The sequence below is a fragment of the Manacus vitellinus genome, unplaced genomic scaffold (assembly GCF_001715985.3).
Source record: "Manacus vitellinus isolate BGI_N305 unplaced genomic scaffold, ASM171598v3 scaffold_16_pilon, whole genome shotgun sequence".
In the NCBI taxonomy this organism is placed as follows: Eukaryota; Metazoa; Chordata; class Aves; order Passeriformes; family Pipridae; genus Manacus; species Manacus vitellinus.
In genome coordinates, this window is record NW_021939189.1 from 4,102,934 (window position 1) to 4,124,626 (window position 21,693).

General features: G+C 44.8%; 1 protein-coding gene across 1 annotated transcript in view; it reads left to right on the forward strand.

Moving 5' to 3' along the window:
* The window catches only part of IGF1R (insulin like growth factor 1 receptor), a 142,425-nt gene extending 120,903 nt beyond the window's left edge, over nucleotides 1–21,522 (forward strand). Inside the window, exons 16-20 of the mRNA XM_029958783.1 lie at nucleotides 227–337; nucleotides 963–1,122; nucleotides 3,299–3,428; nucleotides 7,835–7,969; nucleotides 13,971–21,522. Of these exons, the coding sequence (XP_029814643.1) occupies nucleotides 227–337; nucleotides 963–1,122; nucleotides 3,299–3,428; nucleotides 7,835–7,969; nucleotides 13,971–14,337 (903 nt within the window). The 3' untranslated portion in view covers nucleotides 14,338–21,522. The remainder of the gene's footprint in view (nucleotides 1–226; nucleotides 338–962; nucleotides 1,123–3,298; nucleotides 3,429–7,834; nucleotides 7,970–13,970) is intronic.
* Nucleotides 21,523–21,693: the final 171 nt, after the last annotated feature.

Genomic DNA, 21,693 nt, shown 5'->3' on the forward strand with positions numbered 1-21,693 from the left:
TGACACCAGGGTGTTCAGGGCACGTCTGCACTGACTCAAGTGGGAACTTGGGATCTCAGCTTCAACTCTGCACAGCTCCATAATATTGTTGTGAAACAGGAGTCAGGGAGTGGAACCAAATCTACATTCAGACCTTTCCCTCAGGTTCACGGGTGTTTGGGGCTGAGTGATCACTGCAGTTCAGGTAGCTGTGCTTGTCACTGAAGGGTTGTTTTTCCTCGACCAGGTTCGGCTGCTTGGTGTTGTTTCTCAGGGCCAGCCCACGCTGGTTATCATGGAGCTGATGACACGTGGGGACCTCAAAAGTTACCTGAGATCATTGAGGCCAGATACAGAGGTGAGTCAAGAGCTGCTGGTTGTTTATTTTTCTTCAGTTTGAATCATCTTGAACAAGACAGCATCACGTTGGAAGCAGCAGGCAATTAGCCTTTCCTGCCCTTCTCCTTAAGCTCCAAGAACAAAACATGAGCTGCTCTGTGATCTGCAACACCTTTTTCATGAGGCAGCTGTTGCAGGTAGCCCAATGCACCACATGGAATATATCCCTTCTTGTGTCACTATGTCCTGTTTTCCAGATTTGCATTAAATCTCCTGTCTGATCTAATTTCTCATCAATATGTTAAAAAAGCTGGCTTCTTTAATATGTGTCAGGATAGTCGATTCATGTTGTGTATCCTGCCTGTTGCCTGTGCTGGAGAGTAAATACCTGTTACCTTAGCTAATATGCAAACTCTCACACACAGACCACCAGTCTAAGGGCTAAAATTGGCACGTCTGATACAGGGTCTGAAGGATAAAGATGACACTTGGGCCGCTGAAATCACAGCAGACCACGTAGAAAATGAGCTCAGCAGCTTTTGCCCTTGATCTAGAAATTCTGATACGGATAAATTAAAGGACAGAATGTGCACGAGAGAATGAACATGGTCTGTTACCTGTTTTATCTCGTTCATCTTGCTCAGAACAATCCCGGGCAGGCCCCTCCGACCCTGAAGAAGATGATCCAGATGGCAGGGGAGATCGCGGACGGGATGGCCTATCTCAACGCCAACAAGTTCGTGCACAGAGACCTGGCTGCCAGGAACTGCATGGTGGCAGAAGACTTCACAGTGAAAATTGGAGGTGGGCTCTCCTGGCTCTTACACAAATCACAGAGTCATCCTCAAAAATCAGCATCTTCAAAGGCGTTTTATTTTTTTGAAAATCGTTGGGAAGACTTTTTAGAACTGAGCTCTAGTTGAAATTTCCACAGAATGAAATATGTTCCTTACGAAGGCTTGCTGTGATTTAAGACCTGTGAGCAGTGAACCCGACTTGCTGGTGTTCCAGTGAGGCAACAGTATAGCACATGTGTTTGCAAAGAGCTGGGGAGGCAGTGGTTGGAGGTGCAGAGGCTGCAGACATCTGGGTGGATGGTGTGGTCACCACGGGTGTGTCATTTGCCCCTCTCTTAATGCACAAAAATAATCCCACCTCCTGTTTATTGATTCAAGAATGAGAACTTTAGGATTATTTTAAATCATATCTGAATTGGAAGTGGAATGTAAGGCTTGACTTCAACTGGGTGCTTTCCAGTCTGAGCTGGAGTTCTGCTTCCCAGACAGCTGAATGGCTTTTCTTCTGCTCTGCTGTTGGATCACCACCTTTTTTTTTTTTCCCTTCACCATCCTTCCAAAATAGTGTCAGATGAGTTTCTTCAGTCTTCTCTCCAGAGAGGGTGATTTTAAGCTGTTGGCTGTTTTTGAGTTGTGCATATTAAAATAATGTGTATAGCAACAGCCTTCTGCTGAAGGAAACTAATTTTTTTTTCTCTGAGCTTAACTCAGCTATTTTGATAATTTGTGTAAGTAATCCTGTCATTTGGGAGAAAGAAAAAATGATTTCATTTTGAGTCAGTTAATTAGGAAATAAGATCTTTGGGGGATTTTGTGCATTTTCTGCAGGTTCAGAGGAAGTCATTCCAGTTTTCTCCTCCTCCCCCCTACCAGCTTGTTTTACAATTCTCTGAACTGAAGATGGTGCATTTCTTCCCTTTAACATGTCCATGGTTACCCCAAAAGCATTTTAATGTGGTGCATTGCTCTTGTTTGTGTACCAGTATTGAAAATCCCTTCATGTAGAAACAGTTTGGGAGCATCTTGGCTGGAACACGCCAACTCAGACTGTTCAGCTCTCAGAGGAAGAGCTTTGTGCCACACCAGCCTGTGCTCGCTGCGTATCTGTTTCTTATTTGCATTACATTTTGAAAGAATTTTCCGTTCAGCCAGGATAAAGTCACCCTGGTGTGTGGGAGTGCTGGAATAGCTGCACAGATGGGCTCTTTAGTCATAATCACTGAGGGTACCAGTGTCCCCAGCACACAGGGAACGTTGGGCTCGGTCACTCGTCCATAGGCTGGTGATAACAACTGCGAGAGCTGAGGGAATTCTGTCCCCTTTTCACCCCACTTGTCCTGGAAAAAAAAAAGGGGGGGGGGAGGCAACTCCAGGTCTGTATTGATAAAATGGATTTTGCCCTCTGTGTCAGCAGGTGGCATTTAATATTAGTGAGAGATTTAATGGTGCCTGATCTGTTAACTTTTTGGTTAGTGTTTGAGAACACAGTAACTGGTTTTATAGGCAAGTCCAAGACCCAGCAGTTCTGAGAGCCCCAGGCTGATTGTACAGAAAAAATGTGCTGGAATAAATCTGAGTTACAGTCAGATGAACCCAAGTCTTGGAAATGCTTATGTATTAACAGCCAAGGACATGCATATAACCCAAATATGCCTTTAATACTGGTCTGTGTTAGTCACAAATTAATAGCCTAATCCTCAGTAGCACTTGAAATGGAATATTTTACAGGAACTGAGAATTACCTTTGGGAGAGGGAAAAAAAAACACAAGGATGTCCCTCAACATATGAAGTTCTTCAATTAAAGACAATAGTTTTAAGTACTAAAGGAGCTCTTTACACTCTTGAAAAGAAAATCATTGAATTTGGGGAACAGTTAGTGAATTATGTGACCTTTGGAAGGCTCAGCTTACTGCAAAGCTTGAGCATAAATCCTGGAACTTTTCATGTTGCTATATTTAAATCATTCAGACTTGTCAGCCCTGAAGTCAGCGGCACAAATGTCTGTTGGTGGTGTTGGAAGGGAAGGTCACCAGCCCTAAGGCAGCAGGTGAAGTGCCTGCAAAGTCAAGTGTTGTGGGAACAGACTGCAGATCCTTTACACCAGAGCGTGATTGCCTGGCTGGTAGGAAGGGGAAATGTCCATCATTTTCTCATGCAAACTCAAAACATTTATACCTTCCAGATTTTGGCATGACAAGAGATATCTACGAGACAGATTATTACCGGAAAGGAGGGAAGGGGTTGCTGCCTGTCCGCTGGATGTCCCCGGAATCCCTGAAAGACGGAGTCTTCACAACGCACTCCGACGTCTGGTAACAAAGAAGGGGCTCTGAAAAGCTGGTTTAGCCCCTCTTCTTTCTATCCCCTCCTCTTGTTTTAGTAGGCTTAACTGAGTGTCCTGTCCACTCAAAGGTAACTCCCTTCTTCCACCTTGAAACATTCTGCTTTATGGCCATATTCCCACTGCAAAATCAAGAACTCATGAGGTTAAATTCTGTCTCTCAGGGAGAGCAGAATTAAATGGATTTCTGAAACTGGAGGTGGTGGCCTGTTTCCTGCTGTTAGTTGTAAAATCAGTTTGCAGTGAAAAACATTGCCTTCACCTGGAGGAGCAAGTTGTCATTTTTTTAAGTTGCCCTCCTCCTTCAAGAAAAGCATTAAAAGTTGCCAGGAATATAGAAAGGTTCCTAGTGCTGACCTGCTTTTCCATCAAAACCTTCTGTGTAAACAACTCCCCTTTCACCCAGATGGGCTGTGTACACCAGCAGGCTTTTTGGGGATCTCTCCCTCACGCATATCCCTCTCCATTTGGAGCTTTGTTTGCTCGTTTTTATGTACTGCAAGATGCAGAAATAGGGTTTTCTTTGAAAGCACACTGCCTGCCTGCTGTATCTGTGCAGTTATTAATAGAGGAGTACACTCAGGAGGAGTAATCCTCTGGAACAACTCCCCACACACCCCCCAGCTTTTGGACATAGGTAGGGAGGACTTGGCAGAAGATGGTCTTGTACTGGCAGAACCTCGACTCTGTCTTTTATGATTTCTCTGCCTTCCTAACAAGATGTTTTTACTGCTGATCTGTTACAGAATTGGCAGCTGATTGCCTCCAAATGTCTAGAAGTCAGGAGGAAAGGCATTTTTGTGTAGTAAACTGCACTTTCTTTAAACAGCTTGAGGGTTTGGAGTCAGTGGTCTGTGGTCCAGAGCACCAGCTATGAGTGAAATGTTCATAAGAGGAATTCAAGTGAAAAAGCAAAGCAACAGAACGGTGCTTTAATTTTATTTTACATATGGCCAGTAACTTACTTTTGAATCCAGTAACCCTCAGACTTGGAAACAGATGAAAATAACCACGTAGAGTCGAGGGGAAGCCCTGTATCAACCATTTATCTGATGGAGCAGCGCAGGCAGGCTTTTGGCAATCCCCCCAGTAAAAGAACTTTGGGACTTGTAATGGCTTCACAAAGCAGACAGAAATTTGGACTAGATCACTAGAAAATCCCCAGATGTGGACCTGGCTGAGCCTGGAGTGAGGAGCTGGCAGAGCTGCCTGTTCTCACCACACAAGAGGAACTTTTGGGTCCAGCCATTGCATCCAAAGGGAATGTGGGTCAGGTGTCCCTGTGGTGACGGAGCAGGCTGGTTCCATGTGTGCTTTCCTTTAGCCTGGAGATGTTTAGTGATGTTATTCTGTAAACACAACTCAAATTCCAAACAAAAAAACTCCAAATCAAGTGTGAGAAGGAAATTAGTGCTGTACTTGTTGTAGGAAGTATGTGAGTGCTCCCTTCAATGCTCACAAGGAAGAGAGTAGGGTTAGATTGGATATTAGGAAGAAATCCTAATATCTACCTGGAAAGTAGTTTACTTGTTACAAGGTTGGAATACTTAAGGGAAGGAGCAGGAAAATCTGACAGATTTTTACTTGAAAGCATAGAGAGGAAAAAAATTGTTTTATGGAGAGGAGGTCCACAGCACTCATGGGTATTTCAGACAGTTCTTCTTTGGGAGGGTTTCACATCTTAATTGTTAGAAGTGATTTGCTCTGAAAATTTGTTTCACAGAGATGCACTTTCTGGAGGCACAAAACAAGTGGCTCAATGTGAGAAATTTGCAGTTTGTTTAGAATGTGTATCCACAGCTACAGAGAAATTTCAATCCAAATTCCAAATGTAGCAGGAGCTTGACTTATCACTGTCATGAAATCCTTACTATTTCCTTGATCTGCTTATGGCTAAAAGGATCAGTCCAACTTACTCCTCAGTAACTTTTAGACCAGACACTATAATAAATACATTGAAGGTCTCTCCATGCCAGGAAAAATTACCAGAATCCTTGTATTGGTTCAGATTTTTAAGTACTCCATGTAAACCATGGAGCTTGGCTGTTTTGGGAGCCATTTATTTGCATTAAATTGTGGAAAAAAAAGAAGGTTGAGATTGTTTTTCCTGGTTTTTTTGGTCGGATATTGTGACATGTTCTTCGAGATCAGTTCTGGAAGCCAAGATATCAAAAAGACAAACTGTGAGAGTGGTCAGAGCCCAGGATTTATAAGCTGTAAGGTGAAATGGCAAACTGCAAGAAGAGTGTCTGGAGGTTTGAAGGGTGGAGCTTTAGCAGTTCATTCTTTTATTGCTTTTCAGGCTGAAGAATGAGGTAATTAGACAGGACTGTTTTTGTTGTAGTTAGGGAAGGAGGACATTTTAAAACTAATGTAATACTCTTCAGGGTGAGGGTGGATTTCTATAAATAAGTCCTCAGCATCTTGCATTCTTTCAGGGCTGGTAGTTGCCTGGAAGGAGCAACCTGAGTTTATTAGTTGGGATAATAAGATGAGTAGGTGTGCAAGACTTGTCCTCATTATTCCTGCAGCGATCAAAGTGGCTTCAAAGGCACCAAAACGTTCCGTTGACCCTCTGTCTCTCCCTCCCCTGAAAGGCAAACAATTGTAAGGCTGTTTGTGGCTTCTGGCAAACCAGTTTAGATCCTGGGCATAGCTGAAAGATAAAACCACTCAGCCATAACCAGCTAATGACAGCAGACTCCTGTTTTCGTAACAACACCCCGGTGGAACTGCGCGTTTTCCTCCCAGCTTGACTCAGCAGTTCAGCCACACAACTCAGACAGCAGCGAGATTTTCCTCCTTTTGCCCAGCAGCTCTGAAAGTAGAACCTCTTCAGTGCAGTGCAGACAATTTGAGCCATGTCTGCTCAATAAACTAATTTTAAATGGAGATATTTTTAGAAAGTGTCAATACTTGCGTCCAAACTACCCAATTACATAACTCTGCTTATCTTCCTTCGCCAGTAATCAATTCCTATTATTAGACAAACTTCTTTTTTTTCACTTCTGCTGTCCTTTGGAGTTATCTGGAAGGAGCTGGAAGCTCTGTTTCAAGAACATAGTTACATACACGTTGCAAAAGGGGTAACTGAGTTTTTCCTGGGGGCTTTAACATTCTGCTGCTTAAAACAGCAAATTGGGGTCTTGGCACAAGAGGCTGGAGAATGTTCATGTTTCTTCTGTGTCTTTTCCAAAAATTGTGTTTGTTGCTGCTGTATGATCCTGACTTTGCACCTTTAACTTAGAATGTGGCAGAAACCAAAGCAGAGGGATAAATGGAAGGCATTACCCAAGCAGTGTTTTTGTGCCTGGGCAGTGGAGGCTGGTTGGTTTGCTGGCTGTGGGTGGTGAGGCAGGTGAGATGCCCAGGGGGTGGTGTGTGTTTGCTGTCTGGCTCTCTCAGCCTGTGGAGCAGTGAGGGAAAATGCAGCTTTTCAAGTGGATTTGTGTGACTCAAGTGATGAAAAGCAGCTTGCACTGGAACGAGAGCTTACAGTTCTGTGCTCCTGCCTTCTCAGCCACTATCAGGAGTACCTGAGATGTGTTACATGAAGATTTGGAGTTTAGTGTATTAAGTGTACAGATTTTTTTATGGCTGTCTCTGTGGCTTGGGGGAAAGCTTGCCAAGCTTACTTTAAAGTCTCTGCAACTTCTCCACTGCTTAGAAGGTTTGATTCCCTGCCCCCAGCCACACAAAGATCTTACTGCAGACTTTAATGGTCAGGTGTGTGTCCAGCCTGAGCTGTACAGCCAGCCTGGAGATAGGATAGAATAGAATAGGATAGGATTTTTTAATTTTTTACATTTTTTTCCCCCTTACCTGTACCTTTCCTTTTCCCATCTCCACTGTTCTTCCCTTCTTCCCACCTGGCAGTGCATCTAAAGTCTGGACTCTAAAGGGAGATGGGATGTGAGCTGATTCTCCAGACAAGCTCAGAGCTTCAGTCTTCTCTGAGTCAGGAGGCTCCTGGTCGGTGCAGTGAACCTGTGGTGGCTTTTTTACTGATGGACCTGGGCAGAACTGGCGTAGCCAAGTAATGCTGGACCACTGAACCATCATAAACATGACCAGCTCTGGGCTGCAGACTGTGGTGTGAAAAGTGGGGATGGAATTGTGCCAGTCTTTGCTTACAGAGGCCGTTCTGAAGAGTCACTCAGAACTGGGAGCCCTTCTCACCACTGAGACACCACCCGAGGTGTTTGAAGTCCACGGTGCTGTGACTGTCACCACGGCCGCGTTGCTTTTTGAGCAGTGGGAATTCTGTGTTAAAAGAAAACACCCATGGACACCTACTGCTGAGCAGCAGCTAAGAAATCCCCCCCTTACGTCCTGTAGGGATGGCTCAGGCTCCTCAAGCTGTGCTCTCTGTTGCAGGTCGTTCGGGGTGGTGCTGTGGGAGATCGCGACGCTGGCGGAGCAGCCGTACCAGGGCATGACCAACGAGCAGGTGCTTCGCTTCGTGATGGAGGGGGGGCTGCTGGAGAAACCAGACAACTGCCCTGACATGCTGTAAGTGCCACAGCCACCACCATCTCCTCCCTGCACAACTCATTCTTCCTGATCCTCTCGGTGCCTGCTCTTCCCCATCTGCCACAGGAGGGGCTGTTAAGGAGTTGGAGTCACAGGAGGTGCTGCTCAAACAGTCTCTGTCAATCCAGTGTTTTGTAGTAGTCAGACAGACATTCCAGAAAACCAGAATCTCACTTTAGGCTATCCTTCTCCTCTGATAAGGAAACAAAGCACAATCTTGGTGTTCTTGAACAAAATTAGACTTTATAAAGCTCATAAGCAGCATTTGCTACAGCAGGAGACTCTGTGCCTAAACCTTGTCTCTTCTGCTTAAAGTAATTCTGTTGAGCATAAAGAGAGAAAAGAGCCTGGGACAAGCTGAGATGTGCATAAACACCGGAATGCAACTTTTTAGTTCAGCATACAGATAAATCAGTGTATCCTTCCTCTGTCGGAAGCCTCGTTGGATCTGCTGTGTCACTCACAGCACTCACCCCATGGAGATAAACAAATCCCCCCTGCAAACAGTTTCCTTCCCTGAAAGCACAGAAAGTGTTTTTTCACAGAAAAACCTCTCCCTGCCCCAGCATCGACCCAAAGCCTCGCAGCAGCAGAGGGTGTGCAGTGCAGCAGCTTCAGTTTTTAGCTTTACATTGCTGAAATACTTCTGCTGGCCTTTGTGTACAGCAGTTTCAGTTGTTCAGACTTTATTGCTTTGATATACTTCCCAAACTGACTTTTGGGAAGGAAATACTGCGTCTTGCAGTTATTGAAATTTGTTGGAGGCCCACAGAAGGGATACAATCACTTAAGGGCCTCAGCTGCTTGGGATTCTTAGGAAAATAGCTTTTTTGGCTGGAGCCTGGCTGCGGTTTCAGATGACAGGCAGTGTTGTTTTGTTGTTTGAGGGGGGTGGGTGGTATATGCAGGGGGAGGTGTAGCTGCCATGTGATTCCTTGGTTTCACATTCCTTCCCTTTCACGATGCTGGGGAGAATTCCTGGCAGTCGATTGACTGGGCATTGTTTAACATGGTCAGAGCTGTGTAATGGGGGGAGAACGAAAGGCGTGTGTGACAGGATCAGAGTCCACAGGGACAAACACCTCTGCAGTGAGAACAAACTCAGGGAGAGATTCAGCTTTAGAAATTCCTCACTAACTGGGGCACGTGTGGTATGAGCAGAGGGGTGGGAGGGGAGGCACTGACAGAAGCTGAAGCTCTCCCTGCTGCAGCCCACCCAGCTCTCTGTCCTCCCCCTCCTCAGGAAATCTCCTCTGCTCCTGGCTGTTGCTACTGGATGAATCCACTCTCAGGGTCCTGGCTTGTGAGCTGGGAGAACTTGGTTAAAGTCTGGCAGAGCAGATCTGTGCACCGGGGTGCAACAGCAAAGGCCTCTTTTGTGCTGATTCTGAGGAAGAAGCAGTTCAGAGGTTAGTTTTGACCATAGGACTCGGCCTCATGGTGCAGAGGTGCACAGTAAAAAAAATCTGCCTTTGAATGGAGCTGCTTCACTCCTTCAGAACAAGGAATGGGGCTAAACTCAGAACCAAGACGCACTTGCTTTAGCAGTGGGGGTTTGTTTGACACAGTTGAGTATAAAATGTCCAAAATGAAAAAAAAAAATAGAATGTATTGACCTTATTGTGACTTGCTTTAGCTCTCTTTCAGCCTGTTTTGTCTTTGTTTTAGGACAGACATCCAAATCTGCTGAAATTCAAATAGGCTGTTGTAGGGATAACAGTTGGGAGCTCCAGGAATAACCTTCACCTTTGTTCCCTGCACATGCATTTGGCATTCAAAGAATGTCTTTTGTGTTACTGTTGTGCTTTCCCTCCTTTCCCTGTCCTCCACCCCATTATCCCAGGATGCTTTAACAATGCTATGCCACACTCCCTGACCTGACAACTCCTGCCAGTCGTCCCCCTCACAGGTGTGGCTGTGGGCAGGGTCAGACACCTGGTCTGTAGGCACAGGTCCTGTCCCCTCTCAGCTGCCAGGGACCTACAAGAAAATTAGGGAATAGGCAGAAAGGTGCTTGTAACAAAGAGCCCTGAAATTCCATATGGATCTTGCCAGACATCCCACCATGTTCCAGGCCACTGCTTTATAAAACCCTTTGTAAAATAAGGGATCCTCTTTTTTGTGGAGGTCGCCAAAAGATTCTACTTAAAGACAGGTTTCTTGGCATGTCTGTGCTGGTGGAAGGTGTCTTTTAGAAAGCACAAATTCTTACTGGTGGAGACTGGTCTGTGATACTTTAATATTGACTCTCAAGATGTCCCAAAAGCAAAGCCCACCTGCTGCAGGGAGATCAGTTATTTGGGCTTGGTGCTGTCTGGAAGCAGGTGGGAGAGGGAACCAGGAACTGTGTTCCTTTGTCTCACGTGGTAGCTACAAAGGCAGAGGTACTTTGTTCTTTAAATTAGCTTGACTTGGAAACAACTAAAATTATGGTGAGAACACCAGTGGAATTATGGTCAGAACACCAGGGGACCTGTCTGTAGGGAGAGGGGAGTGTGCTGATATGGAGAAACCTCCAGGACAGGTGGAGGAGGTAACTACTGTGGGGCAGTGTAGATGAGAGCAGAGAGGAGAGTTTTGCTGTCACCAGCTCCACTGTTTTGAGCCGTGTGGGTGCTGTGAGTGTTGACACAGCCGTGCACCCTCCAGCCACGGAGCAGTTCTCCTCAGGACCTCGTGTTCCCCCCACGTGCTCATGGTGCCGGCAGGCTTGGATGCTCCACGTCTCCTGGTCGTGCTTGTCGGTGCCTGTGCTCTCCTGGCCCCTTCAGCAGTGAATCAGGAGCTTCCAGCAGGAGCTGCAGAGGTTCTGTTCTGCAGTTTGGTTTGTCAGATGCTTGTGCAAAGGGGGGATTTTATGGTGTGGCTGTCCCGTGGTTCAGAGGTGGTAAATCCCTGTGAAAAAGGGCAAAGCACAAAGGGGACGGTATTTCTGGAGGCTTTTTACTCTTGCACAGGGTGAAACAAGACTCAGTTGTGTTTGTGCTACACCCTCTTGGCATAGCTGGCGTGGTTTTGCAGACAGAACCATGCAATGAGACAGATGGTTCAGTAAGACAGTGCCAGGAGAAGCTTTGCTGTTTTTCTCCTCTTCCTGTGCACCAAGTGATGGTTTTATGCCCTCCCATTGTTATGGCACCGCTCATCAGGTGACGGCTGCATGGCTGGAGCTTGGGTACAGCTGAAGCTCTCAGACAGTGTGTTCCCATGGGGCTTTTAAAAGTTGTGGAGGCTGGAATTCCACTCTGTTTTTGAAGCAGAATTGCTTCCCCCACATGCATTGTAGATGAGGAGACTATTTACGCAGTGCTGATTTCCCTTTGTTCCTGGGTAGAACCCGGGGTCTGCTCTGCAGAGGGACTGTCAGCAGGCACCACCAGCAGGGGAGGAGAGGTCCTTTCGCTTTTCCCCACCAAATCAAGCCTAATGCAAAGCACAAATGGAATTCAGCATCTATAGGATCTTTCCATTTTCTGTTTTTTATTGTCTCAGTGCAAACCAGAATTCATTTTCTGCTCAGTTCTTTGAGCAAAAGATGCACAGAGGGATGCTGGCTATTCCCCTGTCCCATGACGGTGCCTCCAGCTCCCTGGAGCTCACTTGCCACCAGTCAGGAACGTACTTTATAAATCTGCTCAGGTTCTATTAACAGCCTGTAAATTCTCCTGTTGTCTACTGGAAAGGTTTCTGTTTTGTTTAAGATAATGTAAACAAGGTCTGCGGACACACAGAGTTAAAAAGGAAAAAAAAATCCTTTTATGGGAACTCTGTAGGGTTTTTAAATCTGGAATGGCTTAAAAGAAACATCACATGTCCTTGTTTGTGCTGATGTCACATGCATTACTCTGCTGCTTGTGGTATCTCCTTAGCATTGCCCTTAGGCCTCGGGGCGCAGTGCCAGTGAATATCCAGTGTTCCTGGCTCCAGCCAGCACTTCTATTCAGGGACGCAGCAGTCAGCTGGAAAGGAAACAGCAGTGAAGTAACAGAAATGGATTTTATATATTTATGTCTCAAGCCTTCCCTCCCCTCTCGTGGGTGAGGGTACGGTGCAGTTTTATAGCTTGGCTTCGCTTTTGCTCTGAGAGGCTTTTTAAAGGCTCGAACCCCGGCGCTGGCTGAGCGGTGTTTACGTGTCTACGTGCGGTTACAATGCAGCATTGAGTACCCGGGGAGTGCTCCCAGCACAGACTGGTTTTGCCAGCTCCTCGTTGGGTGTCACAAGGCCATTCTCAGGTGGCTGACGTTTGCTCACGGGGAGCTGTGCCAGCGGAGCTCTGGCAGGAGGATTGGGGACTTGAGATGCACTTCAGCGCCGATTGCTTTGGGTTTGGTCAAAGCACTCAGCGGTGTTTGCGGCCCAAACACGGCCGCTTGCCCTCTCCCTGCTGCCTCAGTCAGCTCAGAACACAGTGGAGATCCTACAGGGTTTCCCAGTTTCCCAGGTTTCTGGGCAGGGGGTTTCTTTGCTGTGGTTTTTGTTCCAGGCCAGGGTTCCCGGACTCTCCAAACCTGTGCACAGCAACAGCCCGCAGAGCCCAGGGTCTTCCAGCTCGGTGACAGTCCTGTTGGAAGGTTTCTCCTAGAGCAGGGCCATTACTCTGGAAGGGACTGGGGTGCTATTCATAAAGAGAGCGAATTTTTGTTCATTTGTTTGTTTTCTTTTTAATCTAAAAAAAAAATAATCTTTCCCCACTGATGCAGAGATCTGGTGAACGGAGGGCACAAGGCAGTGAGAGCTCTAATTAAAGGATCAAATAGAATTGCTGTTTACGCTCTGAGAACATGAGGAAGTTTGGAGTATGGTACTGCTGTTCTGTAGAATTAAAGCTAAAAGGTGATGTGACCTGGCTTGAGGGAAGGCTGGCAGAGGTGGGAAGTGAACCCCCAGCAAGCCAGGGGGGTCTCACTGGGGCTGCAGATCCCAGTGCTGGCAGATAAGTCAGGACACGAAGGATTCTCCAGTGTGTTACCTTAAATGAGAGAGCTTTCTTTGCTCTATTTTATTTTTAGCTCCATTCTTACTCTAACGCAGAGTAGTAGTTTTGGCCAGCAGTGACTTCCTCCACACAGCGTGTTCCTCTGAGCACTGTGTACACAGAGGATTGGCTCGAAGAATTAATGCTAATCTTCCTTTTCTTATTTAAATTTGTCCTATTACTGCACTGTGCTAACAGAAGACATCCCTATTCCACCTTCACAGACAGTGAAATCCTTTCTTGTGTTATGTTTAAAGCTCAGGGCAATCTCCTGGGAATATCCAATTTTGCTGTGTCATGAAAATGCTGTTTTCATTATGTCTGTATTACTGTTTCATTTTGTGGTTTTGTTTTGCCAGCATGGGACATTGTACAGATCTAATCATGGATGTGCTTAAACAGATGATCTCACACTCCGTGAAATATTAATGCATCCCTGGCCGTAAATGAAAACAACCTAATTTTAAAATAAAAATATTAGAGAGTGTCTTTGAGATTGGAAAATGTCTGCTGGGGATTACAATTAATTTGAATGTAATTTTCTTCTTTCGGGGGGGAAAAAAGCAGTGCTTTACCTTGTGTGTATTTCCTATTTTAATTTTTTTCCAAGGCAGTATTGATGGGGTGGGATGGGTGGTTTGAAAAAGATCCTCCAAGAGGCACAATCACGTAACTTATGGCCGAGTGAACACAGGGTACTTCGGCGGAAAAGGAGAAATATCAGGTCAGAATTAAAGTGTGAAATGGTTGTCAGGTAATGACATCCAGTGAATGGATGTCAGGTAACAGGTATGGGCAGGTGTGTGAGAGGGAGTGGAGAAGGGTGAGGTGGGAGTTACAGCAGTAAAAGGGTGATTAGAAGGGAGGCTGAAATTTGGCACAGGGATCTCAGCACTTCATCTGCCATCAGAATGGAATGGTGTTCTGAACCGTGTGGTCCAGTCCGGTCAGGGCTCCTAGAACACCTCAGTAAATGCTTTTCCCTGTGTGTTTCTTGCCCAGGTTTGAACTGATGCGCATGTGCTGGCAGTACAACCCGAAAATGAGACCCTCCTTCTTGGAAATCATCGGTAGCATCAAAGACGAGCTGGACCCAGCCTTCAAAGAGGTCTCCTTCTTCTACAGTGAGGAGAACAAGCCTCCGGACACAGAGGAGCTTGACCTGGAGACTGAGAACATGGAGAGCATTCCTTTAGATCCCTCCTCCACCCTCCAACCCACTGACAAGCACTCAGGACACAAAGCTGAGAACGGCCCCGGCGTGGTGGTGCTCCGGGCCAGCTTCGAGGAGCGACAGCCGTACGCGCACATGAACGGGGGCCGCAAGAACGAGAGGGCCCTGCCCCTGCCCCAGTCGTCGGCCTGCTGATCCTCCGAGCCCCGAGAACAGCGCCCAGAGAAACACAGGCATTGGGGGAAGAAAGAAAGGAAAAATCACAATATATTCAAAAGCCTACTGTACCTCAGTGGATCTTCAGAACTGCCATAGCTGCACTTGGGAGAACCCTTTTTTCAGTAAACAAGTTGCCGTATTTTTCTTTTTTTCGATATGCAAGCAGATGTTTGTTTCAGTCAAGGACTCCAGTCATGGGGCACACAGTTGGCCTTTTAAAAACTCTTAATGTTAACACTTAATAGCAACAGAAAACTTGAGATCTGATCTCTCTCTCTCTCTCTCTCTCTCTCTCTCTTCTCTTTCCTCTCTCTTCTTTTCTCTTTCTTTCTGTCTCTCTTTTTGCTTCATAATGGGAAACATATCTGCGTGCAAGTTCAACCGTACAGCACTTTTATCAGATCAAAGATATCGCAGGCCAGGTGGTTCCCAGTACCCCTGCAAGCACCTGCCTAACACTGTAGGTCTTTATAAAAAAAACCACAAACAAACAAAAAAAACCACACACACGAAAAAAAAACTAAACTAAAAAAGACTGGATTTTTAATGTTGCTCTTTAATCTTTTTAGGAACACGTAAAAGAATACAAAAGGGCCATCATTCGTCCAAGGCTGTTACCATTTTCAACGCTGCCAAATTTTGCCAAAAAAAAAAATGAACTCTTTGTTTTTTGTTTTCGTTTTCTTTTTTTTGTTTGTTCTTTTTGTAGGCGTGGAAGGAGCACAGTAATCAACTGCTCTGTTCAAAAGAGATCCTGACCAATAAGTTCTATTCAGTCATGCACTGGTATTTAAAAAAAAAAAAAAAAATTAGAAAAAAAATCAAATTGTCTAGATCTTTTTTCAAAACTGGACAAAATGTGATTTATTTTTTTTTTTCTTGTGATGGAGAAGATAAAAGGGATGGGGTAAAGAACCAGCCCTCCCTCCACCCCTGTCCCTATCCCATTCTGGACAAAACTGGCAGTGGTGAGCTAAACAAACACGTGCATTTCGTACAAAAAAAGTCAACCGCACGCCAAAAACGAGTTATGAGAAACCTGAACCTAAGCGGCCGAGATCTCCATCGGTGCAGCCTGTCCTTCCTCCACAGGCTGGCGAGGAAAAACACCTAGAAACATAAATTGGAGAAGACAAAAAAAAGCAGTAACCGGATTCAAGTATATGATGCTTTGTTGACCTTTTCTCTTTATTATTAAGACTTCTCGAAGGGTCTTGCAGTTCTATGTTAGACCATGGATCATTTGCATACACATTGTCTTTTGTGTCACTTTTATAACTTTTTTACGGTTCAGATACTCATCTATATGTCTGTACAGAAAAAAGCTGCTATTTTTTTTGTTCTTTATCTTTGTGGATTTAATCTATGAAAACCTTCAGGTCTGCCCTCCTTTCCCTTCCCTTCCACTTCAACAAATTTTCTTATGCTTTGTACTATAGTGTGTAACCTTTACTTCCTCCTTCCCGGTAACCGCTACCTTTCATATGAATTGCCATGAACTGTTTAATGCCTTTTTATAAATACATTTCCTCCTTTTTTTTTTTTTTTTTTTTAATTTAATTTTATTTTATTTTTTTTCCCATTAGTTGTTTTACAGCATCTTGGCTGTGTGGGCTTACAGGGCTTTTTGAGGGGGACACGGAGAAAGAAGGGACACCCCGCACGGGAACACTCTGGCAGTGCTGTGGTGTGGTGTTTTTAAGCCCCGGTTTTCCTTCCTTCCCACTAACCTCTGCCCAGGCAGCACGGGAGTCTCTTACAGTGCAAGGCATGATACAAACTCAGGTCAGAAACAAAAGGTTAAATATTTAGTACATTCTTGTTCAGTGTTTATATTCATTGTTGTACAAGGGTCCTACCCCTCGTCCCCTCCCCGCTTGTTTTGGTTGTGGCACACCCCCCCACCCGCCCATCCCCACACAGACACACACACTCATGTATTCTTTTTAAATTATTTGTTGGGTACAACAGCAGACAACCAGGCTTTTGGGTCACTGATCTGTAAAAAGACTATTTAGCCCTCCCACCCTGTGAACAAGAGCTGTGCCAGGTGCAGCTGGCGATGATGCCAGGCATTCCTAGGGTGGCCACTGAACACCTGGCTCCAGCCAACCCCAGCTCTTCTCCTTCCTGATGGGAAAGCTCTCATGGAGGGGAGCCCTCCTGGGAGGGCACCTGGGCTGCACTTCACACCCCTGGTGAGGAAAACAAGCACCAACCAAACGAAGCCACCACCCCATTTCTGTGGAGCTGGGTGGAAAGCACAGAGCTGGGGCCAGCGGCTTGGCTGGCAAACGGTGAAGTGTTGGCAGCTATGGAAACCTGTACAAGTCCAAGCTTGTGGCTTAAATCATAGACCAAACCTCAGAACAAAAGAAAAGGAGTGAGCTTGTTTGCTCAGTTGCAGAAGCTTTGGTGAGAGGGGAAGGAGGGGCCGCCAGGAAGTCGACAACCAAGGAGTTGCACCAGTTGCTCATCTTACCTTAGTTCCAGCGTCTGGGCCTTTGTTTAGCACTGATCCAACCAAACGATGGCAGGAAGAGGTGGTTCTGGGATGGAAACGTTCAAATCTTTTGAGTAAGAACAACGAATTAAAATATACTGATTGCTAGTTTTGACTGGAGATTTTAAAAAGTTTGTAGTGCTTTTTGCTTGTGTAGTTTAGGTCCCATTATCTTCTCTTGCCTCTGTCCCGTAGTTATTTTTCCCTTTTAAAAATGAAAAAAGACAAAAAAGTTAATTAAGAAGGTATTCTATGTAGGATTTTTTATTTATTTTTGTGATATCAGTTTAAATCACTGTAGAGATGCCCCATAATAAATTTAAATACTAAGATAAGGGTTTTAGAGTATGACAGGGGGACAGTTTTTGATTTTTTTTTTCAAACATTTATCTACCTCACTCTTATTTTTTTATATGTGTGTATATAAAAAGAATACATCTCACATTTCTCAGCAGCCAATAAATGCCGTTGATACTGGTAACCTCTCACTCCATATACCACATGCTCTAGGTTCTGGAGGGGAACAATCACTGCCTGTCACAAAGGGTCACTTCAGAATATTTACTGCAATTCCAAGGGGTTTCTCCAATTTTTTGCATCAGATTTGTTATTGTGAGGAGAAATCCAAGAGCTGTCTGTCTTAGGGTGACCATTCTGTAAGGAAACACAGAGGCTTTTTAATGTGCTGTCACAGCAGTCCGGGGGTCAGCAGCAAAACGCTGCGTGTCTGGAGGAGTGGAAGTGTAGGTGACCTGATACGGGGACTTCAAATTGTGAGTATTTGCTGAAATCTGTTACAGAAATCAACTGTTTACAATGTTTGGAGGTCCAGAAGAAATACTAAAGGGAATGGTCTTTCTGTTTGTCCTGTAGAATGGGCTAAGTCATTCCTGCCAGTTCTTGCTCAGATGTCACAAGCACCAAAAAGACATTTGGCTGAATCAGAACCCAAAAATAAATTGGCTCATACAGCGATAGCATCGCTTTCTTGACCAAAAAACCTGTCACAGGCTGCCTGATGATCCTGCTAGATGAGTTTACAGCTTTGGGTCTTTGCTGCTTCTGTTTGATGAGAGCACTGATTTTTTTTTTTTTTTTAAATTTTTTTCCCCCAAACTAATATTGAATTGATTTCTTTTAACGCGCCAGTAAAAAGTCAGTTCCCTTTTCTTCCCCTGTTTATATGCCTTATAACTGTGGATTCTGATGGACCAGCCATCAAATCTTAACTGCCCTCTGACAGCGTGTAACTGGTTTACAAGCACACAGGACTAACACGAGCTTGCCATCAATTTGATGTATAATGTTTCCCTTTTTCCAGCTCTGGCAGCTGTTCCTGCAGGTGTTGGTTGTGGTATCTGAGTAATGTGGTGCTTGGAGTTGTACACGGCCTCTTGGATACACAGTGCTGTGGTTAATTCTGAGAGTTTGTCTTTGGAGGGAGCATTTCTCCCTAGTCCTGAGAAACCAGCAAAATTGGAAGTTTTCACTAGATGGGTTTGGTTTTCCATGTTTGATTATGTTCCAGTGACCTTTGGGTGCAGTGGTTGTTCCCCTCCCTTGCACATATTGATTACCACAACTGGAGATCCTCAGATCTTTCAGCTGGCTGGGAGGGTTTTGTTAAAACTGTCCGAGTTACTGGTTTGTAGAATTGTATGTAGGTGGTTTTACAATGCATTAGGAAGAAACACTAATGGCGTAGCATCACGAGAAACATTTCAAAAAGCACTTCAGTAGAAGACAGTCACAGGGCCTCACATACATGTGTGTGATGGCAGTCAGCTCTCCTGGACCAAACCACCTTCATGATACCATTGCGTTCTGTGTTTGCAATTCAAGCTTAATTCCTTTTTCGTTCTGTTTGTTTCCATAGGTTTTTTTTGTTGTGTTTTGTGCATTTTGAATAGCTTTATTCACATGGGTTTTTCATGCAGACTTCCCTTGGACAGTAAATCGAGTTGTTTGTGCATGTGAACAACTGAGAATTAATGTTGGCTTGATAGAGTCATAATATGGTTTGTAATGTTGTTCTTCCCTGAGACCACTGGCTTGTCTGGTATGGAAAATTTATTTAGAACTTCAGCTATGTTTGAATAAAGTTCAAGTAATCCAGTTTGTTTATAAATTGAAAACAAAAGCCCACCCAGCCCTGAAACCCAGCGTTTTGCCGGATGGTACCGAGATGTTTGGATGCAGTGGGATAAGGAGTTGGCGTCGCTGCGGGAGCAGGCGGCTGTGACTGCAGGGCCTGGCCATGGCTCTCACCTGCCCCGCACTGCAGAGCTCTCGGGGGCACAGGAGGTGCTTTGGCTGCAAAGGAACGTGATTCCTGAGTAAATCAGATGCTGTTTTGGGGGATGACACAAAGGCGCAGCAGCCGAGCGCGGTGGAAGGCGTGGGGCCGGGCCAGCCCGCGGGCACCGCGGCTCCGTCAGCGCGATGCCTCTGCCCCTCCCAGCTGGCTCCAAGTGCTCTGTGGTTCTAGGCACGGTCACACTGATGCTCCTCTTGGTCTCAAAACAAAAAGAAGGCCCAGTTTGCCCAGGATGACTGGTGACCAGAGGGAGCTGCTGTCAGGTCCTCTGGGATCTGCTGAGGGGTGCTCGGTGCAATCCGAGACTAAGTGAACAACACTCCTATTGTTGGTGTAACTCCATACATATATATCTATATATACATATATATATACCTACATATGTATATCTATAATATAGATATATATATTTAAACCCTTTTCATTCCATTAGTACAAGTAACACTTGTTTCCTGTTTTCTTTATTTTGTTTGTCAACCGTGTATTCAATCACTGGGCTGAACAACAGTGGAGGAAGGTGCAAGGGATCCACTCCTTACTAACCAGTGATAAAGCCAGATATTGCAACTTAACCCATGAGTAGATGTGCAGACAAGGATTGGAGAACAATGTGTAGAAACAACCCAAGTGGCCAGGGGTGCTGAAGATACAGAACTCAAGTAGGCAGGAAGGACACCTCAGTTCAGAGAGCTGCTGCTCAGAGGTGCTGAACAGCCCCTGACCTCAAGCAGCTGGGTCAGTCAGCACGGAGATGTGTTTGTGGGGAGACACCTGAAAACAGGACATGGCAATGGGGATCTAGAGACACAGGGCTTGGCAGAAGCTTGAGGTGGTTTTCCTGAGCTTAATCTGTGGGACAACACCGGAGCTCAGGTGTCCCCGTTCTGATCGTTGGTACTTGTACGTAAACCTCCGGACTTGGCAGCTGGAGCGGGGAATTCGTTCCCAGGAGCAGGGCAGTGGTTGTCATCGGTCTGTATGGATCTGTCTCACCTACAGCTGGTCTGTTCTGCAAGTACCTTAGAACTTCCCTAGTTTGTGTGTGTGCATTTGCGTGTGTGCTCATATATTTTTTTTGGTATGCGTTCTGTTGATTAGTAACCATTAATTAGCATTTTCAATAGGGCTTTAAGTCCAGTAGATTACGGGTAGTCAGTTGACGAAGATCTGGTTTACAAGAACTAATTAAATGTTTCATTGCATTTTGTAAGTACATAGAATAATTTTATAAAATGTTTGTAGTTTATAAATGCCTAAAATATAATTTAAGGGCACTTTTCTGTGTCTGTGTGTGGGTGTGTCTGTCTGTGATCAGTTTTTCCATGGTACCAGTTTACTAGTTAGCTTTACAATATGCCAAAAAGGATCGCTGACTTGTCCAGCTCATGGCTTGTTCCTCTCCCCCTTCCCACCCAAGCTTTGTGTCCCACCATACAGCGAGTGAGTAAAGGAGTTGGGAAAATGTTCTGTATCTTCAGTATCCTGGTCTTCCAGAGCCCTCTGGTTGGGGTGGGATCATCTTACCTGGTCATTTCACTTTACTGTCTAGGGCAGTTACCTTTTGGATTACAAGAACCTCACTGGTCGGGGAAACAGAACAGGTTTGCTGCTCCCCAGGCTCACCTGTGCTGTTCAGCACCTCTGCTCCATGTGATTTGAAGGAAGTGACTGTGTGAGAGAAAGAGGGAAGATGGTTTTCATAACTGCTGTTGAAGAACTCTTTGAAAATCTCTTATCACTTTAAAAGTTTGTGTGCAGCCTCTAAAGCTGTTGAGGACCATTGGAAGCTTTGGTTGAAATGAGCAAGGCAGGGTCCCTATTTATTTTTATTTAAGGATATTGAAGATCCAACCCCTCTGCCGTGGACAGGGACACCTTCTGTTTTCTGAACCAGTGAGGTTTGAGATGAAAGGATTGGCCAGAGTTTGTCTACCTCTGGGACAAAAACAAAACTAGAAAGTGCTAAGGAATGGATGCAGTTGCAAATACATTTTCCAATTTTTCTTGTTTAAATTTTTTTAAGAGAAAATTAAACAATAACATGGCCAATTTATTACATAAAAAGACTTGCTGTGTATAAATTATTCCTAAAGAAATTCCTGTGTTTATATTAAAATGAATCAGTAGATAAAAAAAAAATTCAAAATGTTTTTGTATATTCTGTTGTAAGAATTTATTCCTGTTATTGCGATATACTCGGGATTCTTTACATTATGAAAAGAAGAAACTTTGTCTATTTTGAATGGCTGAAGCTAAGGCTCCTTTAGTTTCTCTTACTCTGCTTTTTTCTAGTAGTTTCAGTACTACATGATTTAAGTTAAATAAAAGAATTCTGTATGCATTTACCTGTTTCTGAATTTGTTGCTCCTTCCAGAAAGCAAGTACAGGTTAGAAAACTAAGAGTAAAGTTTCTCTGGTTTTCTTTTCAGCTGCGTTGAATTGAGCTACTCTGAGTATATTTTAGTAGGGGTCAGTACTGCCATTGCTGAGTTGGAATCAGAAGTATTGTCGT